Raw genomic sequence first — 26,917 nt, 5'->3', positions numbered from 1 at the left:
CCCGTTACCACAGATTCTGAGGATGGCTTGTGCTCCCCGACTCCTCTGCACTCAGCACACTGCTTGTCTTCTCCCTTCCAGACCCTGCTCTCTGCTGGGAGGCTGATTCAGTAATAGCTCCGTCCAGGGAAGGATCTGATTGGTCATTTGGTTCCTCAGTCTACAGACTTGTCAGGTTTGTCCAGCTCTCCTACTTGAGAAAGTACCCTCCTCTTAGGCTGCACACAGCATCATGATGACAGCTCATGTGTCCCAGAGGCCTGCAAGTGATGCTTCATCTGTCTCTCTTTCGAGGTGGTAACTGAATTTCTGTGCAGGCTCTTTAACAGTGATGTGAAGTGTAGGGTTTCTCCACTGACAGAGTCCCTGAGTGAGAGAATGATAGTGGCTCGGGCGTGTCTGACTCTCTGTGACCCATGTACTGCAGCCTGCCAGGCTCCTTTGTCCCTGAAGGAAATGTTTCTAGAGCACGGAGGCTTGCCTGGTGCCCCTCAGATGACCAGAGAGACCCCTGTCTTAAGTGACAATGGAGAATACGAGGTCCATCCAGTCACACCACAGTAATCACGCCCCTTCTCGCCCGAAGCTGCTCTTTATAAACACTATTTCCACTTCATCTGGGCCCCAGGGTCTTATCTCCTTCTTATTCCCATGAAGTATGAAAGAAATTCTTCTGCTTTTTTAGTTCAGTTGGAGCCAGTGTCAACATTTTTCAAATAAGCTTACAAACTGCAGGATAAATCAATGAAAAACAAATGCAGAGGAGCTAACAGATTTTCCAAATGCAGCCGTCCTATTGTTACGTAATTAAGAGATGCCAACCGTTTGGCGAATTGTAGGGACCTGGCTCCATTTCCTCCACCTCAGGCACACCTAAGGTGAAAGCATCAGGCCCAGTTCCTCCGATGTCTAACTCCACATTGATTGAGGCAGCCAACAGGCCAAGTCTAGTGGGATCCCCTCTTTCAGACTCTGCTCCTAGCATTTTTTTCTAGGCTCTAGCCCCCAGGGCACTTCCTGTATCTCTGAGCTCAGTTAAACTTCATGTAGCCCCTGTGGGCACACTGATCCTGGCCCTTCTGTATCCTTGCTCTCTGTATCCTTGCTCTTCTCCAGAATTTCCTCCCCTGAATCTCTCACATTAGTCTACAGGTAAAATCCCTCACTTGCTTCTGTCTCTTGCTCCAGACTGGTTTCTCAGTGATCTGCTTCCTACGATTAAGAGTCACTAACTGGTTCTTTCCTAGGATGGAGATTGTCTTCTCTGCTCTTTTTTGCAGCACCTGAGTCTTGTCTCACCAGTGGTCATGTGCCGTCTTTCCCCATAGCCTCTCTGCATGACAAAGGTTCCTTTCGTGCATGAGTGCTCAGTCGCTTCAGTTGTGTCTGACTCTTTGTGACCCTATGAACTGTAGCCCACCAGACTCCACTGTCCATGGGATTCTCCAAACAAAAATACTGGAGTGGATTGCCATGCCTTCTCCAGGGGATCTTCCTGATCCAGGGATGGAAGCCATGTCTCTTGCATCAGCAGGCAGGTTCTTTACCTCTAGCGCCACCTGGGAAGCTCACAAGGTTCCTTTCTTCCTCCTAATTTCAAAGCCCTTTGGCATGAACATCTCTATTTTCTAACTAAGCTAGGATTTTGTTCCTGTATTCTCACCTGTGCCTGGCAGCCCACATTTTTAAGTCAGTGATTCTCAGTTGGGGGTAGGAGTAGGGGGAACATTTTGCCCCCAAGAGGACACTTGACAATGTCTGGGGATATTTTCTGTTGTCACAAGGTGGGAGTGTATTCCTGAATTCTAATAGATGGAGGTGAAGAATGTGGTTAAACATCCTACAATGTACAGGGCAGCTCCCAACAACAAAGAATCATCTGAAGGCAGTGTCAACAATGTTGAGTTTGAGAAACCCTGATCCTAGAGAAGGATAACCTAACCCTAATTCTATAAGCAGGCTTGACTGATCTTAGGTAAATAGATTCCTTTGCAGTGACTGGTTTAGAAATGAGTGTATGATCCACTCTAGGCCAATGAAACATGAAAGACGCTTTTAGGTGCTTCTGAAAAAGTCCTTCCCTCTGGATGTTGTCAGTGAGGACCCACCTCACCACCAGCACTGGGGGAAAAGCAGAACCAGGGGAATGGCAGGCAAAAGGACCTGAGCCACTGGATTCAGTGAATCCTGAAGCCTACCTTTTTGCTCAACTTTCAGGGAGAGGAGACACTCTTTATTGTTTAAGTATGTTTGAGATAAACTTTGTTGTTACCTGTAGCCACCGGAATCCAACTGATGCATCTTTATTTATTTATTTTTTGGATCACTCTTTCATTTCTGCTTGCCATCTGAAGGGTACCTCTAGCTCTGAGCTAATTTTCAGAGCCTTCTTCATCTTGTCAACACTAAGTAACTCATGCTGATTTAGGCTTTTTAGAAAATAGGACACATAAAAGGTACCCAACTTCCAGTTATAAAATATAAGTCCTGGGGATGTACTATAAACATGGTGACTAGAGTTAATAATAATGTATTGCATATTTGAAAGTTGCTAAAGAATTGATCTTAAAAATTCTCACCACAAGAAAAAATTGTGTGGTGATGGATCATCTTGGGCTTCCCTGGTAGCTCAGACGGTAAAGCGTCTGCCTTCAATGCAGGAGACCTGGGTTCGATCCCTGGGTTGGGAAGATCCCCTGGAGAAGGAAATGGCAACCCACTCCAGTACTCTTGCCTGGAAAATTCCATGGATGGAGGAGCCTGGTAGGCTACAGTCCATAGGATCCCAAAGGGTAGGACACCACTGAGCAACTTCACTGGTGGTGATGGATGTTAATTAGATTTCTATTGGTGATCATTTTGAGTCTATACAAGTATAGAATCATGTTGTACACCCAAAACTTATACAGTGTTACATGATTGGTTCTTACTAGCTCTGCTTTCTGTAGAAAGACTACAGATTAGACCACTCAGGGGGGATGGGAATCAACAGAGGATTTGGAAATAACAGAAGTCAGAGAGACAGAAGTACCAGATGGGATGTTATCTTTTACTTGACATCAGTTTGAATTGAAACCAGGGGTTTTTCTTACCATCACTGGAACCAAAGCTTCCATCAGTGGATTTTCTCCGAAACCTGCAGACAAGACATACACATGTTCCTAAGACAGCAAAAACCTCAGCATTTTACGTTTGTTCCCATAGACTTTGTTGCAGATTTCTCTGCTGGGATCTCAAATGGGCCTTTGGATGTACAGAAAACTCTGACACACTGCTGGTAGAATTGTAAAATGGACCAGTCACTTTGAGAAATCATTTGGCAGTTCCTCAAAAAGGTAAACCTAGAGATGCAATATGACCCAGCAATTCCACACCTAGGCACATACATGCCATTTATTTCCACGTTCATTTATCTTCAGATCATTCACATGCCATAAAATTCATCCTTTAATGTGCAGAATTCAACCAATTTTAGTATGTTCACAAAGTTGGGCAACCATCACTATTCTCTACGTTCAGAACATTTTCATCATCACCCAAAGAAATCTCAAACAATAGCAGTCACTCCCCATTTTCTATTCCTCCCTGCCCCGGGGAACCACTAATGTACTTTCTGCTGCTATAAAATTGCCTATTCTGGATATTTCATGTATAAATGGAATTATATTGTATGTGGTCTCTTTGGCTTCTCTCACTTAGCATAATGCTGTGTGGTAGCATGAATGAATACATGAGTCTTTTTTAAATGCTTAATTTTATTGGAGTACAGTTGATCACCAACTCGATGGACCTGAGTTTGAATGAACTCCGGGAGATAGTGATGGACAGGGAGGCCTGGCGTGCTGCGATTCATGGGGTCACAAGGAGTCGGACACGACTGAGCAACTCAACTGAACTGAACTGAACTGATAGTTGATTTATAATGTTGTACTAGTTTCAGATGTACAGCAAAGTGATTCAGTTATACATATACATACATTCATTCTTTTTTAGGTTCTTTTCTCATATAGATTATCACAAAATATTGAGTAGAGCTTCCTGTGTTATACAGCAGGTCCTTGTTGATTATCTATCTTATGTATAGTAGTATGGGTGTGTCCATCCCAAGCTCCTGATTTATCCCTCCACCCCATCTTTCCCCTTTTGTAACCAGAAATTTCTTTTTGATATCTGTAAGTCTGTTTCTGTTTTGTAAATGAGTTTCATTTATACCTTTTTTAAAAATGAATTCCACATAAGAGTGATATATAATATTTTTCTTTCTCTGTCTGACTTAGTATGATAATCTCTAGGTCCCTCCATGTTACTGCAAATGGCATTATTTTGTTCATTTTTGTGGCCGAGTAATATTCCATTATATATGTGTGTGTGTGTATGCATACACACACACACACACGCACACACACATATACCATATCTTCTTTTTTCATCCCTCTGTTGATGGACACTTAGGTTGCTTCCGTGTCTTGGCTATTGTAAACAGTGCTACAATGAACATCAGGGTGCACATATCCTTTTAGATTATGATTTTCTCTGGATATATGCTGAGGAGTGAGATTGCTGGATCACATGGTAGTTCTATTTTTTCTTCTTTATTTTTTAAGCTATGAAAGTATGATAACACATTTATAAGAGACTCCAAATATACAGAACAAAATTACATATAGTTCCACTATATATTACAATTATTTCTTAAAGTAGGTCAATTAAGATTTTTAGTTGGAGTTTCAACATCAAACTCTCAAAAATTAATAGAATATGTATAGACAGAAATGTAAAAGGAAAAATCCCAGAGGGATGGTATGGGGAGGGAGGTGGGAGGGGTCTCAGGATGGGGAACGCATGTACACGCGTGGCAGATTCAAGCCAATGTACAGCAAAACCAATACAATATTGTAAAGTAATTAGCCTCAAATTAAAATAAATAAATTTATACTAAAAAAAAAGAGAAAAATACGGAACACTTCACGAATTTGCATGCCATCCTTGCGCAGGGGCCATGCTAATCTTCTCTGTATCGTTCCAATTTTAGTATATGTGTTGCCCAAGTGAGCACTGGTAGTTCTATTTTTAGTTTTTTTAAGGAACTTGCATACTGTTCTCCATGATGACTGTATCAATTTACATTCCCACCAACAGTGTAGGAGGGTTCCCCTTTCTCCAAACTGTCTTCAGCATTTCTTGTTTGTAAACTTAAAAAAAAAATATTCATTTGACTGCTTGGAGTCTTAGTTGCAGCACTCGGGGTCTTTTGCTGCAGTGCACAGACTCTCTAGCTGTGGTGAACGGGCTCAGTAATTGTGACGTGGGGGCACAGTTGCTCTTCAGCTCAATCAGGGATCAGACACACATCCAGGGTGTTTGATGCGTGTTTGATCCCTAGTTGCATTGTAGGGTGGATTCTTAACCACTGAAGCAGCAGGGAAATCCCTATTGTTTGTAAACTTTGATGATGGCCATTCTGACTGGTGTGTGTTGATATCTGTACGTAATTTTGATTTGCATTTCTCTGATAGTGATGTTGAGCATCTTTTCATGTGCTTTCTGGCCATCTCCATGCCTTCTTTGGAGAAATGTCTATTTAGATCTTCTGCCCATTTTTTTGATTGGTTTTTTTTTTTTTTTTTGGACATAGAGCTGTTTGTATATTTTGAGGATTAATCCCTTTTTGGTCACTTCATTTGCAAATACTTTCTCCCATTCTTTGGGTTGTCTTTTTGTCTTGTTTAGGATTTCCTTTGCTGTGCAGAAGCTTTTAATTAGGCCCTGTTTATTTTTGTTTTTATTTTTATTCCTGTAAGAGGTGGATCAAAAATAGACTGCTATTTATGTTAAAGGATGGTCTGCCTATGTTTTTCCTGAGTTTTATAGTGTCCAGCCTTACATTTAGGTGTTTGATCCATTGTAGTTTGTGTGTGTGTGTGTGTGTGTGCACAGTATTAGAGAATGTTCTAATTTCATTCTTTTACACGTAGCTGTCCAGTTTTCCCAGCACCACTCATTGAAAATACTTAAATCTTTTTATGGCTGGATAATCATAGCTATTGTGTGGATATACCAAGTTTATTTGTTTATACTTGATGTACACTTCTATTGTTTCCACATTTTAGCTATCATGAATAGCACTGCTATGAATATTTGTGTGCAATTTTTTGTGTGTGGATATATGTGTTAAATTCTCTTGGGTCTATATCTAGGAATGGAAGTGCTTGGTATAAGGTAACTTTTTTAAGCTGTTTTCCACTGCAGCTTGATAGCAGGAACTATTTTACATTCCCACTAGCAATGTAGAAGTTTCTAATTTCTCTGACATCATTATCAACTCTTGTTATTTTTCCAGTAAAATTTTTTATTGTAGCCATCCTAGTGGATATAATGTGATATCTCATTGTAGTCTGACTTGCATTTCCCTGATGGCTAATGATGTTAAACATCTTTTCATATGCTTATTGGCCATTTATATATTTTCTTTGGAGAAACATCTACTTAATTTAAAAAGGCCCTTTTAAAATTAGGATATTTTTATTTTTATCATTGGGTTGGAAGGATTCTTAATATAGTCGTGGTTACTAGACTATTATGGATATATGATTTGCAAACATTTTTTTTACAATTTTTTGTGTTGTATTTTCACTTTCTTGATAATGTTCTTTAAAATAAAAAGTTTTAATTTTGATGAAATCCAACTTACCTATTTTTTCTTTTGTTACTTTTGCTTTGGGTATCATATCTAAGACATTATTACCTAATCCAAGGTCACAAAGATTCACTCCTGTATTTTCTTCTAAGAATTTTATAAATTTGACTCTTTTATTTAGATCTTTGTTCTATTTAGAGTTTACTTTTTTGTATGTTCTCAGGTAGTGCTGAAGCTGAAACTCCAATACTTTGGCCACCTGATGCGAAGAACTGACTCATTTGAAAAGACCCTGATGCTGGGTAAGATTGAAGGCAGGAGGAGAAGGGGATGAGAGGATGAGATGGTTGGATTGGCATCACTGACTCGATGGACATGAGTTTAAGCAAGCTCTGGGAGTTGGCGATGGACAGGGAGGCCTGGTGTGCTGTAGTCCAAGGGGTCGTAAACTGAGCGACTGAACTGAACCGAACTGAGGTAGAGGTACAAGTTCATTCTTTTTCATGTGGAAGCCTAAGTGTCTCAGTATTATTTGTTGAAAAGAATATTCTTGTTTCATTGAATTGTCTTGGTATATCCTTGTCAAAAATCAATTGACCGTAAGTGTAAGGGTTTATTTCTGAACTTTCAATTTAGTTTCATTGATCTATATGTCTTATGTCAGTGCCAGAGGTTTTTTATTTTTAATATTTATTTATTTGACTGCACTGGTTCTTAGTTGCGACACCTGGGATGTTTTAGTTGTGGTGTGCGAACTCTTAGTTGAGGCATGTGGGATCTAGTTCCCTGACAAGAATCAAACCCAGGCCCCCTGCATTGGGAGTTCAGAGTCTTTGTTCTTTTTGTCATGATTGTTTTTCCTATTTGGGATCCCTTGCATTTCCATATGAATTTTAGGATCAGTTTATCAATTTTTGGAAGAAAGTCAGCTGGAACTTTCATAGGAATTGTGCTGAATTTGTAGATCAGTTAGAGGAATATTGCCACATCTTTTAGTTTATATCACTGCTATAACAAATTATCACAATATTGTGGTTTACAACAATACACATTTATTATTTTCAGTTCTGGATGTCAATTCTAAAATGAATCTTATGTGGCTAACATTAAGATATCAGCAGGGCTGTATTCCTTCTGAAAACCCCAAGGAAGAATCCATTTCTTTGCCTTTTCCAACGTCTAGAGGTAGCCTGCATTCCTTGAGGCATGGCTCCTTCCCTATCTTCATATATGTTACTCTAACCTGGCCTTTCCTCATCACATCTTCTACGTTGACTCTCTTGCCTTTCTCTTATAAGGACCCTTGTGATTACATTAGAATGTATAATTACATTATACATTACACAGATAATCTAGGATAATCACCATAATTTTATCATATCTGTAAAATCTCTTTTGACATGTAAAGAACATAGTAACAGGTTCTAAATATTAGAACAGGGACATCTTTTGGGGGCCACTATTCTGTCTACTATACCGTTTTAACAATATTAAGTCTTCTAATTCATGAGTACAGGATGTCTTTTTACATATTTAGATTTTCTTTAATTTCTTTCAAGGATGTTTGTAGGTTTCAATGTACAAGTCTTATATTTAATTTGTTAAATTCTTTTCTAACTGTTTTATTTTCTTTGATGCTATTGTAAATAGATCATTTTCCTGATTTCATGTTTGAATTGTGTATTTGCTAGTGTATAGAAATACAATTGATTTCTGTATATTGATCTTGTATCCTATAATTTTGGTAAACTCAGGGTTTCTTTTTAGAGATAATGAAAGTTAGATAGTGGTGATGGTTGTGTAACTATGAATATACTAAAACCACTGAATTTTTAAAAAGGAGTAGATTTTATAGTCTATGAATTATATCTTAATAAACTCACTAATGTGTTTGTTCTCTAGCTGAAGTTTTTTTTTTAATTATTAATTGCTTGCCTCCTTATCTGTCTTCCCTTTGTACAATGTAAGTTCTATTAGAGCAGGGATCTAGACTGTCTTCTTCATCACTGAATCCCTAACCTTTGGGACAGGGCCTGGCACCCAGGAAAGGATAAGTAAATATTTGTTGAGTCATATCATTAAGGAGAGCAGTTACAATTGGGTCTGATGAGTCTAGGTGACAAATGAGGCTCTAGTGAAGTCCCTCTAAAAAAGAGCAAGTTTAGTGATATTAACTAGCAAGCAATTATACAAACAGATAAAAGATGATTGGGTTTGTATTAATTGGCTTTACCCACATTTGCCCTAGGTTTTGGAGCTGATAAAATTCTTTATTAGAGAAGTTCAGTGATTTACAAAGCTAGTGTGAGGCAGGCAGTATTTAATAAATAAAAGAAAAAGAGTAACTGAGAACTATTCTAGATTGGTTGAAAAACGGCTATACTTCATCTTGTATTCAGCCCGTTCAATCAAAAATGGAGTCTGTATCTTCACCTCTTGCATCTGGACTGGGCTTACCACTTGATTTGACCAAGGACACCAAGGGGGAAGTGATATTGAGCCCCTTTAAAGCCTACACCTTAAGGAAGCCCTGCATTTTGTGCAATTTCTCTTGAAGATACAATAAACCAGGGCTTGACTGCTGGAGGATGAAGGGCAAAGTACACCTGAGGCCAGTCTGGAAGAGCCTGTGCTTCTCTAACCTGCCCAGTAATTTCACATTATGACCACCCCAGCTGAGATCTCTGAAATCTAGTGCATGTGTGCATGCTAAGTCACTCAGTCATGTCCGACTCTGTTCCAGCCTATTATGGACTGTAGACCGCCAGGCTTCTCTGTCCATGGGATTCTCCAGGCAAGAATACTGGAGTGGGTTGCCATGCCCTCGCCTCCAGGGGATCTTTCCGACCCAGGGATTGATTCCATATCTTTGTTCCTGCACTGCAGGCAGGTTCTTTACCACTAGCGCCACCTGGGAAGCCCCTAAGCCTAGTCCAGAGTCCAAATTAGCAGAATCATCCAGTTCACCCATAGATTTATGAGCAAATATAAATATGTATTGCTGTATGCCATTGGAGTTTTTATGGTTGATTTCTATGCAGTGTTATTGTGGTAACAGATAATTAATACAGGAATCAACAGAAGGACAAGTAATCAGTATTATGCAGTTTAAATTCAATGTCTGGCACAGTGACTGAGAGGACGGAATGAGAGACATGGATGCAGTCAGTGCTTGACTCAGAGTATCATTGCAGAGGCTCCATAAATACTTGTCAAATGAACTGTAGCTTGGAGGTGGGAGAGGGATGGAGTTGAGCCAAAAAAACATTTAAAAAAGAAAAAGAAAAAACAGAAAAAAGCATAAAAACACTTTGGATTCTGAGCTCCCTGAGGACAGGAGCCAGGTCTGTAATCAATGTTTTCACCCGCATCTCATAGTATGTGCTGCAAACACTACAGGTATTGGTAACAAGGAACAGGAGGCTCAGCAAGCAAATGGTATTCTGCTCCAGGACTGGCTTCGCTTGCTTCTGTAGAAAATTTTGTGATTTCTGCTCGGTTCAATGAAGGAAGCGTTCTGTTAGCATTTTCTCTCATTCCGTTTCCCTAGTTAGATGCCAAGTAGTTCTTATGTCTCCAGATCTCTATTTTCAGTTTGCCTGTATTTGGAAAGATTCTATGTCTGTGCAGCTGACTGTATAGCACAGTAATCTGGGGCAGCCAGAGGTTTCAATAGAGCCTTAGGCCGCAACTTTTAAAAACTGTGTTCACTTCAGCAGGCTGCATAACAGCTTTAGAGAGATTGATATCCAGTTATTAACTTAATTTTTCTGTCGGTTGTAGTGTTGATTATGTCTGCTAGGTAACTAAAGAGGTAAAATCCTGTTTTCTAAAATCTAAAACATCAGTGGTAGAGACAGTTGTCCTAAGAGAGGCAGAAAAGATGAACTTCTTTTTCCATGACACTAGAACTCATCTGAATCAAAGTTGGCAGCTTTTTGGACCCTTTTTCAACTGAATCCATGCTGGGGTGCCAGGCTTTGGATCTGGTCTCCTTAATCAGGACTACCCTTCCTCACATGCCCTGCCCACTCCAGTCCCATCTTGACCAGCTTGCTTTAAGAGCTAAGACTCTGGAGCCAGACTCAGTTCAGTTCAGTCGCTCAGTCATGTCCAACTCTTTGTGACCCCATGAATCCCAGTTCGACAGGCCTCCCTGTCCATCACCAACTCCTGGAGTCTGCCCAAACCCATGTCCATCGAGTCAGTGATGCCGTCCAACCATCTCATCCTCTGTCGTCCTCTTCTCCTCTTGCCCTCAATCTTTCCCAGCATCAGGGTCTTTTCCAATGAGTCAGCTCTTCACATCAAGTGGCCAAAGTATTGGAGTTTCAGCTTCAGCATCAGTCCTTCCAATGAACACCCAAGACTGATCTCCTTTAAGATGGACTGGTTGGATCTCCTTGCAGTCCAAGGGACTCTCAAGAGTCTTCTCCAGCACCACAGTTCAAAAGCATCAATTCTTCGGCGCTCAGCTTTCTTCACAGTCCAACTCTCACATCCATACATGACCACCAGAAAAACCGTAGCCTTGATTAGACAGACCTTTGTTGACAAAGTAATGTCTCTGCTTTTTAATATGCTATCTAGGTTGGTCATAACTTTCCTTCCAAGGAACAAGCATCTTTTAATTTCATGGCTACAATCACCATCTGCTGTGATTTTGGAGCCCAAGAAAATAAAAGTCAGCCACTGTTTCCACTGTTACCCCATCTATTTCCCATGAAGTGATGGGACCAGATGCCATGATCTTTGTTTTCTGAATGCTGAGCTTTAAGCTAACTTTTCACTCTCTTCTTTCACTTTCATCAAGAGGCTCTTTAGTTCCTCTTCACTTTCTGCCATAAGGGTGGTGTCATCTGCATATCTGAGGTTATTGATATTTCTCCCGGCAATCTTGATTCCAGCTTGTGCTTCTTCCAGCCCAGCATTTCTCATGATGTACTCTGCATATAAGTTAAATAAGCAGGTGACAATATACAGCCTTGACATAGTTCTTTTCCTATTTGGAACCAGTCTGTTGTTCCATGTCCAGTTCTAACTGTTGCTTCCTGACCTGCATACAGGTTTCTCAAGAGGCAGGTCAGGTGGTCTGGTAGTCCCATCTCTTTCAGAATTTTCCACAGTTTATTGTGATCCACACAGTCAAAGGCTTTGGCATAGTCAATAAAGCAGAAACAGATGTTTTTCTGTAACTCTCTTGCTTTTTTAATGATCTAGCCAGACTGCCTGGGTTCAAATCCCATCTCCTTCATTTAGTGGCTGTGAATTCTTGGTCAAATTACTTAACTTCTCAATACCTCAGTTTTCTTAACTGTCAAATAATAATAATAATACTAGTACTTACTGTTGTTGAGATTTAGATGAGATAATCTACTTAGAAGGCCCAGTGCAGTGCCTGGCATAGAGCAAGTATTTGTTCTATGTTAGTGGTTATGATCTAATCAATTAGTTGAGCTGATAACCAGTTAATATATATATATACTTTCCAGGTGTATTTGCCTGTAGACTGCTGTTTTTATTTTTAACATTTTTTATTTGAAAATATTTTTAGAGAAGCCATAAGAATGGACTATAGAATCCCCACATATTGTTACCTAGATTCACTTATTGTTAGCGTATTACTCCCTTTGCTTTACCATTCTTTGTCTCTGGGTACATGTGTGTGTTTTCATATATGTGTGTTAGTCACTCAGCCGTGTCCAACTCTTTGCGAGCCAATGGACTGTAGCCCGCCAGGCTCCTCTGTCCATGGGATTTTCCAGGCCAGAATACTGGAATGGGTTGCCATTTCCTTCTCCAGTTTTCATTTATATGTATATATAAATTTTGGCGGAACAATTTGAAAGTAAATTGCATATGTCATCAATTTTTATGCCTAAATACTTCCAAAGAATAAAGATAATCTCTTATATAATCACAGTGTAATTGTCAAATTCAATACACTTAACACTGATATGATATTCTTATCTTGTCTGTATTACAGTTGTGTCAATTGATCCAATAATGTCCTTTACAGCGTATTTTTCGTCTAGTAAAAGATCCGGTCTGAGATCGGGTATTGTCTTTAGTCATCACGTATCTTCAGTCTCAGTCAATCTGGAACATTTCCGTAGCTAATTTTTGTCTTTTGTGACACATTTTAATAGAATGTTCAACATTTTGAGTTTGTCTAGTTTTTTCCTCATGATTATAGTAAAAATGGGCATTTCTGGCTGGAATACTACACAAGTGAGGTTGTGTCCTTTTCAGAGTACCACACCTGGAAGTGTCCATCTTCCTGTTGGTCATATTAATATTCATCACCCTGTCAATCATCCAATTTCTCCTCTGTATGGTTAGTACTTATCCCTTACAACTTCCAAGCTTTTTGTGGGGAATCACTTTAAGGCCATGCAAATATCTTGATCCTCATCAGATTTTCCTCCTAGCTTTAGTATTCATTGATGATTCTTAACCTGATCTATGCAAAATACTGATTTTCCAATTCTGGGACTCTGTCCTTATTTACCAGTCAGTGTTTGGTGTTCTGCCCTAGGCAAGGGTCTTCCCTCCTATGTCAATATTTGCTAATGGCTCCTTTCCCTAATGTGGAAATGTTTTAGTAATTTTGTTGAATTCATTGAATGTATATATGCAAGTATTTAGGTCCTTCCTTCCCTCCCTCCTCTCCTCCCTCTCTTTTTTTCCTTCCTCTCTCCCTTGTTGATAAGGATTCATGAATTTCTGTTTTTCTCAATGGTTTGTAATTCACTATTCTCCTTAATAATTTTGGTGCTCAAATTGGCCCAGATATGGTCAATGGTTTTTGAAGTCAGTTTCTCAGTTGCACAGCTTCATAAAGGTCAAAGAGGGATTCATTTCAGAGGTAGGCCTGTATCACTGAGAAGTTGTATTGCTGTGGTAGCTGTGAGGTGTTTCTACAAATGAGGCTAATCTTTCCCAATAATCTGAAAACTCTACGTTGGCTTTGTTTACTTTAGATGCTCAAGAGGAGAGAGAACATTTGTTTATTGTACCTCCTGCCATTCCTTTGCAGTTGTTTCACAGAGACCAGGACACACTATGGAATTCTCAAGTTCAGGCTTGTTCAGAAATACAAGGAAAGACTGCAACTCTTTTTCACTGGGGGCGCCAAACTCTTGGGAAGGGAAATTTCCTTGGTCAAATTACAGCATGATTATCTCCTTTTTTCCGGTCAGGGAATATTTTGACTGTAAAATTGATGCTGTAACAGTAAAAAAGCACCTGGAATATAGTGTCACAGCATATGTATTACTCTTGGCACTTATTATACCACAAGATTTATTTTAGGCATTAATTCTACTTTTTGATGGAATGTTCAAAGCTGTTTCTAAATCTCCATGTTAGGTAAAACTGATTTCCTACATTCCATAAGATCTACACTGAGCACTTTCTGTTCTAAAAAATACCCAAGCTGCCTTTCTGTTGAAGTTTCACTAACTATGAAAATAGCTATCACTACCAACACTTACTCTGTGTAGGACATTGATATAAACACTGCAGTTATACTGATCTGTGAGGCAAATTATTGTCTCATTTTACAGATGAGGAAAGTGAAGTACAGAAACATTAAGTAACTTGCCCAAGATCACACAGTGGCTAAGGTAGAACTGAATCCAGTCAGTATGACTCTAAAGTCTAATGTGCTAACTGCTAAGCAGAGACAGGTGAAGGGGGTTGACATTTCTTTAAGCTCTTGACATACCTGATAAAATGAATGAATGCAACAAACAGGCATCCCAAGTAGAAGGAGAAGAAGATGAGGAAACTGAGAAGAATGGCTTTCACATAAACGGATCCTGAGGGAAGAGAAATCGCTCTGGTCAGGATGTCCTCAGGAGAAAAGAGGACCGTGTTTGGGACAGGACAGCTTAACAGGCCCATCTGCATCATACTAAGCCACTTCAGTCGTGTCTGACTCTGTGCGACCCCATAGACAGCAGCCCACCAGGCTCCGCCATCCCTGGGAGTCTCCAGGCAAGGATACTGGAGTGGGGTGCCATTGCCTTCTCTGCATCTGCATCATACCCATTCTTAAATTCTAAGATAATCCCGTTCAAAGCAGGGAAGCTATTGGAGGTCACCTAGTCATTGTCCATAAACGTCTGCCTTTCACAGTGATGACTTCCTCAGGGAAGCTGGGAGGGACTTCCTATACACAAAATCATAACTGACTTCCCTTTCTTTCTGTAAGGAATTTAACAAAATGCTTTGATTCTCTCTTCTATCTCTAAGATAAACGTTAGTTTTCTTATGATGTTTCTCTGAAAGGATGACATTAGCACTGAATGACATGATCTCCTTCCTGACAGGAATCTCTCCACTGAATGCTGGTACAAGGAGAAGAGGGCAGCAGAGCATGAGGTGGTTAGATAGCATCACTGACTCAATGGACATTAATCTGAGCAAACTCTAGGAGATGGTGAAGGACAGGGAAGCCTGGTGTGCTTCTGTCCATGGGGTCGCAAAGAGCTGGACACAACTTAGTGACTCAAAATAACAACCAAAACTGACCTTTACTGGAAGGAACAATGGTGACTTGAAGGTTCTTTGCACGTTGTAGATTCCAAGTCTGGTTTTCCTTTTCTGGTAAAAAAAAGAACAAAGCACAATGGGTCAGATACTATGTTCCTGGCCTCTCATCTGAACAGTTGTTTAAAAACTATCCAGGATGAATTCTTGTTGCTAAATTTTCTTTTAGCAAGAGCTATATGAAAACCAAACCACCAAACCTTCAAACCATCTAATACTCTTTGGTTAAAACTTTCCATTTGACCTTGGTTTGGGTGCACTTTGGTAGCACTAAGTGACTTAATTGAGAATGTAGCCTCATTTCTTAAATGAAGAAGTCTTGACCTTTCTGCTCATATCACATATGACTCAATATATCATGGAAATCTGAGGAAAACAGCTGCAAAAATAGAGAGCTCCTTCATCTTTTGGTTTGCATTTTTCTAGCCAGTGAGAATTTGTTTTTCTTATATAGCCATTAAAGGATTTGTAGTTTACAAAAACATTGGATGTTGGCAAAACTCTAGAGCTATGTAACTAAGAGATTAAAGAATATATGAGAAGGCCCAAGCGGGAGGGGATATATGTATACTTTTGGCTGATTCACATTGTTGTTTAGCAGAAACTAACACAACATTGTAAAGCAAATATATTCCAATAAAAATTAAAACAGTGCTTAAAAAAAGAATACATGAGAAGATTCACCTGAATACCAAGAGAACACTGTTACACTCAACAGTAAACCCTCTCCACGTTGGTCACATATGGCCCATCAGCTGTTGAGGGGTCCATGTTTTCCATCAACAGCCTTTTCTGTTGCCATGGTAATTAGTGGGTAGTTGCCCACAACCACTGTATTGTGCCTAAGAGCTTACACATTGGGTAAGTTGTCAATTGGGATAAGTTGCCCTACGTTGCTTACTTACTATCTTGAAAGATACAATTTTGGCAGTGGGAATTGAGAATTCTGACTTTTCCTGGGGAAATGATGACTACTGATAAATATAGGTGGCTCCATTACTGCTAGCTACCAAAATGATCTTAGAAAATGGACCTCAATTTGCTGTATTAAAATCATTATTTCATGTGTGTGTGCGCGTGCATGCACGTGTGTGTGTGTGTGTGTTAGTCACTCAGTCATGTCTGACTCTTTGCAACTCCATGGGCTATAGCCCACCAAGCTCCTCTATCTGTGGATTTCTCCAGACAAGAATATTGGAGTGGGTAGTCATTCCCTTCTCCAGGGAATCTTCCTGACTCAGGGATTGACCTGGGTCTCCTGCATTGCAGGGGAATTCTTTACCATCTGATCCACCAAGGAAGCCCCATTACTTCATAGTAGTAAATATTTGTTGAGTAAAGAGCCAACCTACCTCATATAGTCTGAGGAAGTACAAGACTTTGAAAAGATTCAAGGTGGTAAATGGCATTTTGAAGTATCAATAATGTCTTGAGATCTATTATTTTCTTCCCTTTATTTTTTTCTCAAGTACATCTCAGACTGCCTTGTCAAGCCACTGCTGATAACCCTGACTTACTTGGAACTAGAGATGGTTGAAAGGGATCAGAAGGGGCCAAAATGAACTTTTTGGTTCGTTTCCATTCCATTCCATTACGTTTTTCTTCATAGCCAATTATTCCTCACTGTTGCTTACCCTGGATGAAGAAAGATCCTCCACAGGCATAATCTTCAGGCTTTATCACAAACACCACAAAGAACTGCTCACCTGGAAAATCCTTCTTCTGCGTAAGACATAAAGATAGTGAGAAGAAGGGAGAAAATTCATGGTGGTGGGGGCAAAAAAGAAGGAAAGAGAAAAAAAGTAAAGTTCATCCCTCTCCCTAACTCCTTAGGAAGGACTCACACATTCCCATGATCTACTCCAGGTTATCCATAATAAAATAATTGTTATATCCAAGGAATTATGTAGATACACTCTTCTGATTTCAGTCTGTCTTGTGCCACTTGACTGCTTAGAATTGTATAAAATATATGTCAACAGCCTATGTTTAATAATTAATACTTACATATTAAATTCTTGAATAAACTTTATTTTTAGAGCTGTTGTAGCTTTTTATAGTGTTTTTATCTTAAAATTCATTGATAAATGACTTTCTGAAAAGTCATTCAGTCAGCAGACAAATAAATAATTTAGGTTAGGGAAGCAAATACTCAAGTTAGGAGACCTGAGTTATAGTCCTGGCTTTGACTTTCTCTGAGTGAGCTTCTCTGTGTCCCAGTTTGTTAACCATGAATGAAGCATGGTTGACAAGATAATCTTTAAGATCTAGTATATTTATACAATCTTGACTTTATATTATTCCCAAATTTCTGATGTTTAACCTACCCAGAAAATGGCCCAAGACTGAATCAGGAGTCCAGAGAGATGTACTAATTTGTTGCCAAATACATTCAGAGTAAGAAAATACTGATAAACTTCGTTCTTCATTAATTTACTGTCCAGATGGTGTAAAAATCTGAAATTATGCTTATTTTTTGTCCTTTTAAATTTGGGACTATATAATGCTGAGGTGCTAAGGAAAAAAAATACTAAAACAAGAACAGATATTTGAGGTATCAAATCTGAGACATTAAAAATTAAAGCCTAATAGAAATTTTTAGTTCTGATACTTAAATTATAATTAACCCCTTCTCATTCATGGCCTGCTATTCAATAAACAGTATCTCCTTACCTGAGAACACATCAAGTTGCAGGTACCTCAAGTAAATACCACTCTAAAGGCAGGAACAGAATCTCTTTGAAAATATGCTGACATGATGTGTATATATTTTTGCCATAAAATTATCACTGAAACAAAAATTTAATTATAATACCAAAAGGGCAAACTTCTACACAAATGTGGTTCATATACCTTTGAACTTTACCCATTCTGTCCAGAATTGAAGTCCTCTTTTGGTTACTGTCATTAGTACAAATTATCAAAATATGTGTCTTTTAAATTGAAATATACTATTTTCAGGTGTCTCAGTGGTAAAGAATCTGCCTGCCAATGCAGGAGACGCAGGAGATTCAGGTTTGATCCCTGGATTGGAAAGATCCCCTGGAGGAGGAAATGGCAACCCACTCTAGTATTCTTGCCTGGAGAATTCCATGGACAGAGGAGCCTGGTGGGCTGCAGTCCATAGGGTAGCAAAGAGTAAGCAACTGAGCATGCATGCAAACATAGCTGATTTGCAATATTGTTTCAGTAGAATATATTTAGTTGTTTTAAATTGATCAGATAAACTTTACGCTAAATTGGCACCCGCCCCCCGCATTGAGTAGACTGGCATCTTTCACCCTTACCTCTGTAAGCAGACACCTCTCCTGCTGCATCACAGGTTCCCAGGATTCCCCAAGGGGAACAGGGCACCTGGTAGAGCAGCATTATCCACCAGGTATAGCAATCTTTATTTTGAAATCAATCAGAAAAGCAAGAGATTCAGTGTACACAGTGAGCGGTAATCCTTGACGTTTCTCGAAATTCAGTGGGTGACCAAACTGGTCCAGTAGGAAACCTGACTATAAACTGTGCATTGTCACTGATGATGCCCACAGAAGTGATGTCTCACCTGTAGTGTGATGGCAGCTTTCTTAGTCATGGACTGGTAGACACCATTAAATTCCACATTGTGGTCAAGGTCATATACTGGGCACTGTCATGTGCATGGGGGATAAAAAGGAAGACATCACTAATGTCACATATACATACCACCCATACCACCTGGATCACAAAGGAGGGGGTCCTTACTGAGCCATAAACCATGAAGAGTTTCATCCCAGAGCAGTCAGGAAATAATTTTCCTAAAATTTGGTGCCTTGTCCTCTGAAGTCAAGGTCACTTAATATTAATATTAAAGAGAACATAAAAGATCTGTCTTAAAGTATATCACACCTTTCCAATATTTTACTAATACTTTATGAGACAGAAAGGGCCTAATGACACAACAAAAAATTCAAAACATAGAACAAGCAGTAGGTTCCTATTTTTCTTGTGCAGTTCACAACTTCGTCTTCCTTATTCTCTGTCACGATCCTCCTTCCCGCCCTCCCTTCCTTTGTTTATCTTGGTGAAGAGTCAACTTCTATCTCCCCAGATCAACGTCTATAAGCACACACTGTGCACTTGTGTGCATAAGATATAGCTTTTACTATTTAGCAGTCTTGTCAGCAGTACAAAGTAAGAGGATGAAATGGTGCTCACGCTCTCTCTCATTTATCCTAAGACAATATAAAACTCCATATTGGAAGGTTGACAAGTTATGAAACTCACCATGATATTCTGGACTGAGACAACAGAGCATGGATAAGCCAATGTAGACACGACTTTAATGATAACTGAGTCTACGTCTTCAGGAAATTTGTATAGGAAATACTGAGAATAAAAAAAAAGGATTTGTTAATGTTAAGAAATGTTTATAGTCACAAACTATTTTCTCATGAATAAGGTGGTTTCCTCTAATATGAGGCACAAAGTTCAGATGTAAATCTCAGTAAGCCTCCAGTAATTCAGCCAGCCATTCATCTCTTGCATATTGAGCAGATGCTCTGTGCAGGGCTCAGATACTAGGAATACAGCCATGAGCAGGACAAAGGAGCCATTTCATACAACATTGCTGTATTATTTTTTTATGATATTTATTTCTCAACTAAACTTTGCTACACTTCATTCCAATTTCAACTTAAGAAGGTCCCCCCACCCTTTGAATCAGAGATATGTGAAATGTAACAGGAAACAAAGTTTACCTCTATGTGGTCATTTTGAAATATGAAGCTCTTTCTTGAAAGGCAGACAAGCTTGTTCTTCAAGAATCTTAACCACCTTGCCATAGGTAAGAATTAGCACTACATCCACCTTTCCCCTAGACTTTTTTTTTGGCCAAAGAATCTATTTCTTGGCTGGAACTCAGTGAGATGACATTTAGATTCAAAGACTAAGCCCTACATTTAGGCTCCTGAAATATGTTCACAATTTTGGGCAGGCTAAGATATCTTTAAAAGTATTTCTCAAATATCAGAATAAGGAAGCATTTATAATAGAGGTTATACTATTTACCTACTTAGATTATCAATTCACCAGAAAAATTTATTAACTCTAAATTTTAAGCATGTTGCTAATAATGAAGAAAGGGAACTTCTTCCAAGTAATTATAAATATAGTAACTGGTCGAGAAGCTTGACATGAAATACATGATTAAGACTTTGAGGAAAAACAGAGAAAGATGCCACAAAAAAAGAAAACTACAGGCCAATATTACTGATGAAAATAGATGCAATAATCTTTAATAAAATTCTAGCAAACAGAATCCAATAACATATTAAAAAGATCATACATCATGACCAAGTGGGCTTTATCCCAGGGATGCAAGGATTCTTCAATATCTGCAAATCAATCAATGTAATACACCACATTAACAAATTGAAAGATAAAAACCATATGATTATCTCAATAGATGCAGAGAAAGCCTTTGACAAAATTCAACATCCATTTATAATAAAAACCCTCCAGAAAGCAGGAATATAAGGAACATACCTCAATATAATAAAAGCTATATATGACAAACCCACAGCAAACATTGTCCTCAATGGTGAAAAATTGAAAGCATTTCCCCTAAAGTCAGGAACAAGACAAGGGTGCTCACTCTCACCACTACTGGAAGTTTTGGCAACAGCAATCAGAGCAGAAAAAGAAATAAAAGGAATCCAGATTGGAAAAGAAGTAAAACTCTCACTGTTTGCAGATGACATGATTCTCTACATAGAAAACCCTAAAGACTCTCCCAGAAAATTACTAGAACTAATCAATGAATATAGTAAAGTTGCAGGATTTAAAATTAACACACAGAAATCCCTTGCGTTCCTATACACTAACAATGAGAAAACAGAAAGAGAAATTAAGGAAACAATTCCATTCACCATTGCAATGAAAAGAATAAGATACTTAGGAATATATCTACCTAAAGAAACAAAAGACCTATATATAGAAAACTATAAAACACTGATGAAAGAAATCAGAGGACACAAATAGATAGAGGAATATACCATGTTCATGGATTGGAAGAATCAATATAATGAAAATGAGTATACTACCCAAAGCAATCTATAGATTCAATGCAATCCCTATCAAGCTACCAACGGTATTTTTCACAGAACTAGAACAAATAATTTCACAATTTGTATGGAAATACAAAAAACCTTGAATAGCCAAAGCAATCTTGAGAAAGAAGAATGGAACTGGAGGAATCAACCTGCCTGACTTCAGGCTATATTACAAAGCAACAGTCATCAAGACAGTATGGACTGGCACAAAGACAGAAATATAGATCAATGGAATAAAACAGAAAGCCCAGAGATAAATCCATGCACCTATGGACATCTTATCTTTGACAAAGGAGGCAAGAATATACAATGGAGAAAAGACAATCTCTTTAACAAGTGGTGCTGGGAAAACTGATCAACCACTTGTAAAAGAATGAAACTAGAACACTTTCTAACACCATACACAAAAATAAACTCAAAATGCATTAAAGATCTAAATGTAAGACCAGAAACTATAAAACTCCTATAGGAGAACATAGGCAAAACACTCTTTGGCATAAATAACAGCAGGATCCTCTATGACCCACCTCCCAAAGTAATGGAAATAAAAGCAAAAATAAACAAATGGGACCTAATTAAACTTAAAAGCTTTTGCACAACGAAGGAAACTATAAGCAAGGTGAAAAGACAGCCTTCAGAATGGGAGAAAATAATAGCAAACGAAGCAACTGACAAAGAATTAATCTCAAAAATATACAAGCAACTCCTACAGCTCAATTCCAGAAAAATAAATGACCCAATCAAAAAATGGGCCAAAGAACTAAACGACATTTCTTCAGAGAAGACATACAGATGGCTAACAAACACATGAAAAATGCTCAACATTACTCATTATCAGAGAAATGCAAATCAAAACCATGATGAGGTACCATCTCACGCCGGTCAGAATGGAAGCCATCCAAAAGTCTACAAGTAATAAATGCCAGAGAGGATGTGGAGAAAAGGGAACCCTCTTACATTTTTGGTGGGAATGCAAACTAGTACAGCCACTATGGAGAACAGTGTGGAGATTCCTTTAAAAACTGGAAATAGAACTGCCATACGACCCAGCAATCCCACTGCTGGGCATACACACCAAGGAAACCAGAATTGAAAGAGACACGTGTACCCCAATGTTCACCGCAGCACTGTTTATAATAGCCAGGACATGGAAGCAACCTAGATGTCCATCAGCAGATGAATGGATAAGAAAGCTGTGGTACATATACACAATGGAGTATTACTCAGGCATTAAAAATAATACATTTGAGTCAATTCTAATGAGGTGGATGAAACTGGAGCCTATTATACAGAGTGAAGTAAGTTAGAAAGAAAAACACCAGTACAGTATACTAACTCATATATATGGAATTTAGAAAGATGGTAACGATAACCTTATATGCGAGACAGCAAAAGAAACACAGATGTATAGAACAGTCTTTTGGACTCTGTGGGAGAAGGCGAGGGTGGGATGATTTGGGAGAATAGCATTGAAACATGTATATTATCATATGTGAAATAGATCGCCAGTCCAGGTTCGATGCATGAGACAGGGTGCTCAGGGCTGGTGCACTGGGATGACCCAGAGGGATGGGATGGGGAGGGAGGTGGTAGGGGAGTTCAGGATGGGGAACACATGTACACCCATGGCTCATTCATGTCAGTGTATGGCAAAAACCACTACAATATTGTAAAGTAAGTAGCCTCCATTAAAAGAAAAAAAGACTTTGAGGAAACCAAACAAAAAAGCCCCCATATCCAGCCATTAGTAAATATATCACTTTGAAGGAGTGGCAAACCCATTAAAACTTCATTTTGCATTCCCTCATCCTCTTTACTAATCTTATCCTGAGAACCAGAGCAATGAAAATAGAACTTTTCAACAATCCAAAACCTTCCAAGTGGGGAAAAATTATCTTAAGATTAAAGAGTGTCGTTAATGCTACTGTCTGGAAGTCTGTTCATTCCTTGTAGCAGATGGCAATGCTCTCAAGAACCCACTTCATTTTGCGCTTTTATTTTGGAGCTTGATTCAAATACATAGAATACAGGGCTCTTCGAAAGGTGAATACTCTGGAATTCCCAACATGTGCTCTTGGTTCTTAGGGAAACCATACTTTATTACCTCAAAAGCATTATTATGGCTACTATTAGCAGTAATGAAAATGAATGTCATATATATTCCTATATATTCTAGGAGTTAGTTTTGTGCAAGCTGTAGACCTCTGCTGAAGTCTTATCTATATGCCAAAGTATTACCAATCTTCTTTTTTTGTAAATTGCTTTAAATTTTATTTATTTAATTACTTGGCTGTGCTGGGTCTTTGTTGCTACATGCGGGCTTTCTCTGGTTGTGGCGAGTGGAGGCTACTCTCTAGCTGCAGCGTGTGGGCTTCTCACTGTGGTGACTTCTGTTGTGGAGCACGGGCTCTGGGGCATGAGGGCTTCAGCAGTTATGGCGCAGGAGGTTAGTTGCCCCGAGGCATGTGGAATCTTCCCGGACCAGGGATCAAACCCGTGTTCCCTGCATTGGCAGGCAGATTCTTAACCACTGGAAGAACCACCAGCGAAGTCCCACCAGTTTTCTTTATCTCTAAATTACCATAAATCCCAAGTAAATAAACCCTTTGCCTTGATAATGTACTTTTTCCAGAAAGAAGCAAATGACAAGGATCTAAAGCAATGCCTGGAATTGAGGCTAAAAATCACCTTCTTACGTCCTGATTACCTAACCAGTTTCTGTAACCTGCTTCTATCTATAGGAACAGAGGCAGGCAGTGATGATACAGATTGTCTGAGTCTAAATTCACCCAATAGTTTGGGTGAATTTAAAGGTACAGAAATTTTTTCCTACAGTTGAAGAAGATATAAAATATAGGCCAAAATGGGAACAGTTATGAGTAAAATAAGACCTTATAGGTGTCAAAGGATTTCTGTTTTGTTTCATGAGTTTTTCTAGGTATATTTTACTCTAGTTTGTAATTTATATACAAATTGTTTGGACTTTAGTGTTTAATAATTTTTTTTAATGGAAAGAAGCTGCAATATATAATCATCACTGGTTTTCAGTCTACAAAGTACATCACGACATTCAGGACTCTGGACTGGACTATTCGACTGTACTCTTTCTGCAGTTGAGGTGCAAGTTTTTCCCTTCCTATCTAGATACCTCCCACTGCACCTTGCAATTAGTGCTTTCAAACATTTTGTGAATCAAGTGACCGATACTTTGAGGTCAGTGGACTGTGGGTCTGTAGCCTCTTCTGTCACTGGGTGGCAGCATACATGCACGTGGAGACTGACTGATGGGGTGTGTGACTCTTAAAGGTGTGCGGGGGTCAGCTTTGGCAGGTTTGGGGAGCTGACTGTGCACATGGATTTCCAACTCTGTGCTCAGTGATGTCATGATGGCAGTCTGAAATCAGCCGGGGTGGAGGTATTTACACTGCAGAAATGGGCAAACTACGAAACAGGGCTTCTCTCTGAGAACTGGTTCACCAGCTCACAAGTGATTGTAATAGATTTACAACAGCATCTATACAATATGTTAATCTAGTATATCCAAGGCCACTTTTGACCAAAGTTGTATTGCAGCCTACTGAAAATTTACAAGAAACATCCGGACATTAAGTAAATCTGCTTTAAACTTGGCTATTGCATGAACCTTACTCTTTCAGAATCTATGAAAGGAAAAAGGAAAGTAGCTAGCAGTATCACTAGACAAGCAGCCTGAATCAGTCAAAGTTCTAATCTGTTTATTTGGTTTACAATGATGGCCTAGTGGAGAGCATAACCCAAGTATCTAAATCTTCTGATAATTTTTGTCAGCATACCTGTTCTTTCTTAATGATGGGAGAAATGAATTTTATCCATAACACTGTAGATATTAAAATCTCTCATTTTTGTTATATTTTCCAGATCAGTTGTTTACTTTTGTATCTGTTTAGTGGTGGCCTTCCACTCTCTGTCTCCCCATCCCCATCCTAATTATAAGGTCCATGCAGGCAGAAGTGGCACCTCTCTCCATCCTTCTATCCCTGGCACCTAATACAGCTTAACACTGTACCTGGTGTGCCTAGTTGGCCCACAATTTGATGAATGAAGGTTAAGCAAAGTAATATCTGTAAACATGTCATGCCTCCCATTTCATACCAGTTCCAGTGATAAGGTTAATAATGTGTCTAAAATCTCAGTTATAAGAACCACATTCCAAAAATACAAATATAGCTCAAATTGTAAAAGATTAAGGGCAACACCACATGCTAACTCAACTTGTTACCATGGTTTATTTGGGTAAGAATCATGATAACTTTGAAGCCTTCACTTACCTGAGGTTGAGAGGGGCTGGCAGTGAAGTGAAAGGCAACATTTGTCCTGAGAAATACAAGGAAAAGGGGGAAAAGTGAAAGAAAAGCAAAAGTTATTTCTTAAAAAAAATCTCAAACTAGATGCAAGAAAAGCCCTTCCCTTTGACAAAGCAGTTCTGTCTGGGCCCATAAAAGTGACAAAGTACACTGCATGGGAACTTGGTGGTTTCAGCTATCAAGAATGATCAAGGTGGGGAAGGGATCAATTTTATGTCTTTATTAAAAAAAACCCATAAAGTTATACCTATACAAGTAAGTACTTTGACTTTTATAGACACATTTGTCTTCAGATTCTCTTAAGATTTTACACTCAACTATAGGTTTTAGGTGTCAGAAGTGGGCTGAAAGAGAGAGGAAAAGAAGGCTTGAGGTTCTTTTGCATAATTCAGATAGAACTTAAAAATAATTTTGATGTATCTATGGCAACAGTTAGAACTGGACATGGAACAACAGACTGGTTCCAAATAGGAAAAGGAGTACGTCAAGGCTGTATATTGTCACCCTGCTTATTTAACTTATATGCAGAGTACATCATGAGAAACGCTGGACTGGAAGAAACACAAGCTGGAATCAAGATTGCTGGGAGAAATATCAATAACCTCAGATATGCAGATGACACCACCCTTATGGCAGAAAGTGAAGAGGAACTAAAAAGTCTATTGATGAAAGTGAAAGTGGAGAGTGCAAAAGTTGGCTTAAAGCTCAACATTCAGAAAATAAAGATCATGGCTTATGGTCCCATCACTTCATGGGAAATAGATGGGGAAACGGTGGAAACAGTGTCAGACTTTATTTTTCTGGGCTCCAAAATCACTGCAGATGGTGACTGCAGCCATGAAATTAAAAGATGCTTACTCCCTGGAAGGAAAGTTATGACCAACCTAGACAGCATATTCAAAAGCAGAGACATTACTTTGCCAACAAAGGTTCGTCTAGTCAAGGCTATGGTTTTTCCTGTGGTCATGTATGGATGTGAGAGTTGGACTGTGAAGAAGGCTGAGCACCGAAGAGTTGATGCTTTTGAACTGTGGTGTTGGAGAAGACTCTTCAGAGTCCCTTGGACTGCAAGGAGATCCAACCAGTCCATTCTGAAGGAGATCAGCCCTGGGATTTCTTTGGAAGGAATGATGCTAAAGCTGAAACTCCAGTACTTTGGCTACCTCATGCGAAGAGTTGACTCATTGGAAAAGATTCTGATGCTGGGAGGGATTGGGGGCAGGAGGAGAAGGGGATGACAGAGGATGAGATGGCTGGGTGGCATCACTGACTTGATGGACGTGAGTCTCAGTGAACTCCGG

At 39.1% G+C, this 26,917-nt stretch overlaps 2 protein-coding genes and 1 non-coding gene across 13 annotated transcripts in view; 1 reads left to right on the top strand and 2 right to left on the bottom strand.

Moving 5' to 3' along the window:
* The window catches only part of USF3 (upstream transcription factor family member 3), a 104,240-nt gene extending 95,977 nt beyond the window's left edge, over nt 1-8,263 (top strand). Inside the window, exon 8 of the mRNA XM_070788172.1 lies at nt 6,861-8,263. The gene's annotated coding sequence lies outside the window, so the exon portion shown is untranslated. The remainder of the gene's footprint in view (nt 1-6,860) is intronic.
* Nucleotides 1-26,917, bottom strand: part of SIDT1 (SID1 transmembrane family member 1) — a 115,184-nt gene that overhangs the window by 39,899 nt on the left and 48,368 nt on the right. For 10 of the 11 annotated variants that reach the window (XR_011566317.1, XM_070788222.1, XM_070788211.1 and 7 more), the window contains 7 exons: nt 25,581-25,626; nt 19,448-19,549; nt 18,747-18,830; nt 16,828-16,915; nt 15,176-15,247; nt 14,367-14,460; nt 3,093-3,136 (listed from right to left, as the gene is read on the bottom strand). Coding sequence is in view for 10 of the 11 variants with exons in the window: in XM_070788222.1 (XP_070644323.1) it covers nt 3,093-3,136; nt 14,367-14,460; nt 15,176-15,247; nt 16,828-16,915; nt 18,747-18,830; nt 19,448-19,549; nt 25,581-25,626 (530 nt within the window). In the remaining variant the exon portion in view is untranslated. Of the gene's footprint in view, nt 1-3,092; nt 3,137-14,366; nt 14,461-15,175; nt 15,248-16,827; nt 16,916-18,746; nt 18,831-19,447; nt 19,550-25,580; nt 25,627-26,917 lie in introns of those variants that run through there. The other variant, XM_070788237.1, reaches the window with a different exon arrangement.
* LOC139185395 (U6 spliceosomal RNA) lies at nt 4,950-5,056 on the bottom strand. The gene has a single exon (XR_011569029.1). It is a non-coding gene; the product is annotated as a U6 spliceosomal RNA (small nuclear RNA).

The sequence above is a fragment of the Bos indicus genome, chromosome 1 (genome assembly GCF_029378745.1).
Source record: "Bos indicus isolate NIAB-ARS_2022 breed Sahiwal x Tharparkar chromosome 1, NIAB-ARS_B.indTharparkar_mat_pri_1.0, whole genome shotgun sequence".
Lineage (NCBI taxonomy): Eukaryota > Metazoa > Chordata > Mammalia > Artiodactyla > Bovidae > Bos > Bos indicus.
The sequence above is the reverse complement of the archived record's forward strand: the minus strand, read 5'-3'. Positions and strand labels throughout refer to the sequence as shown.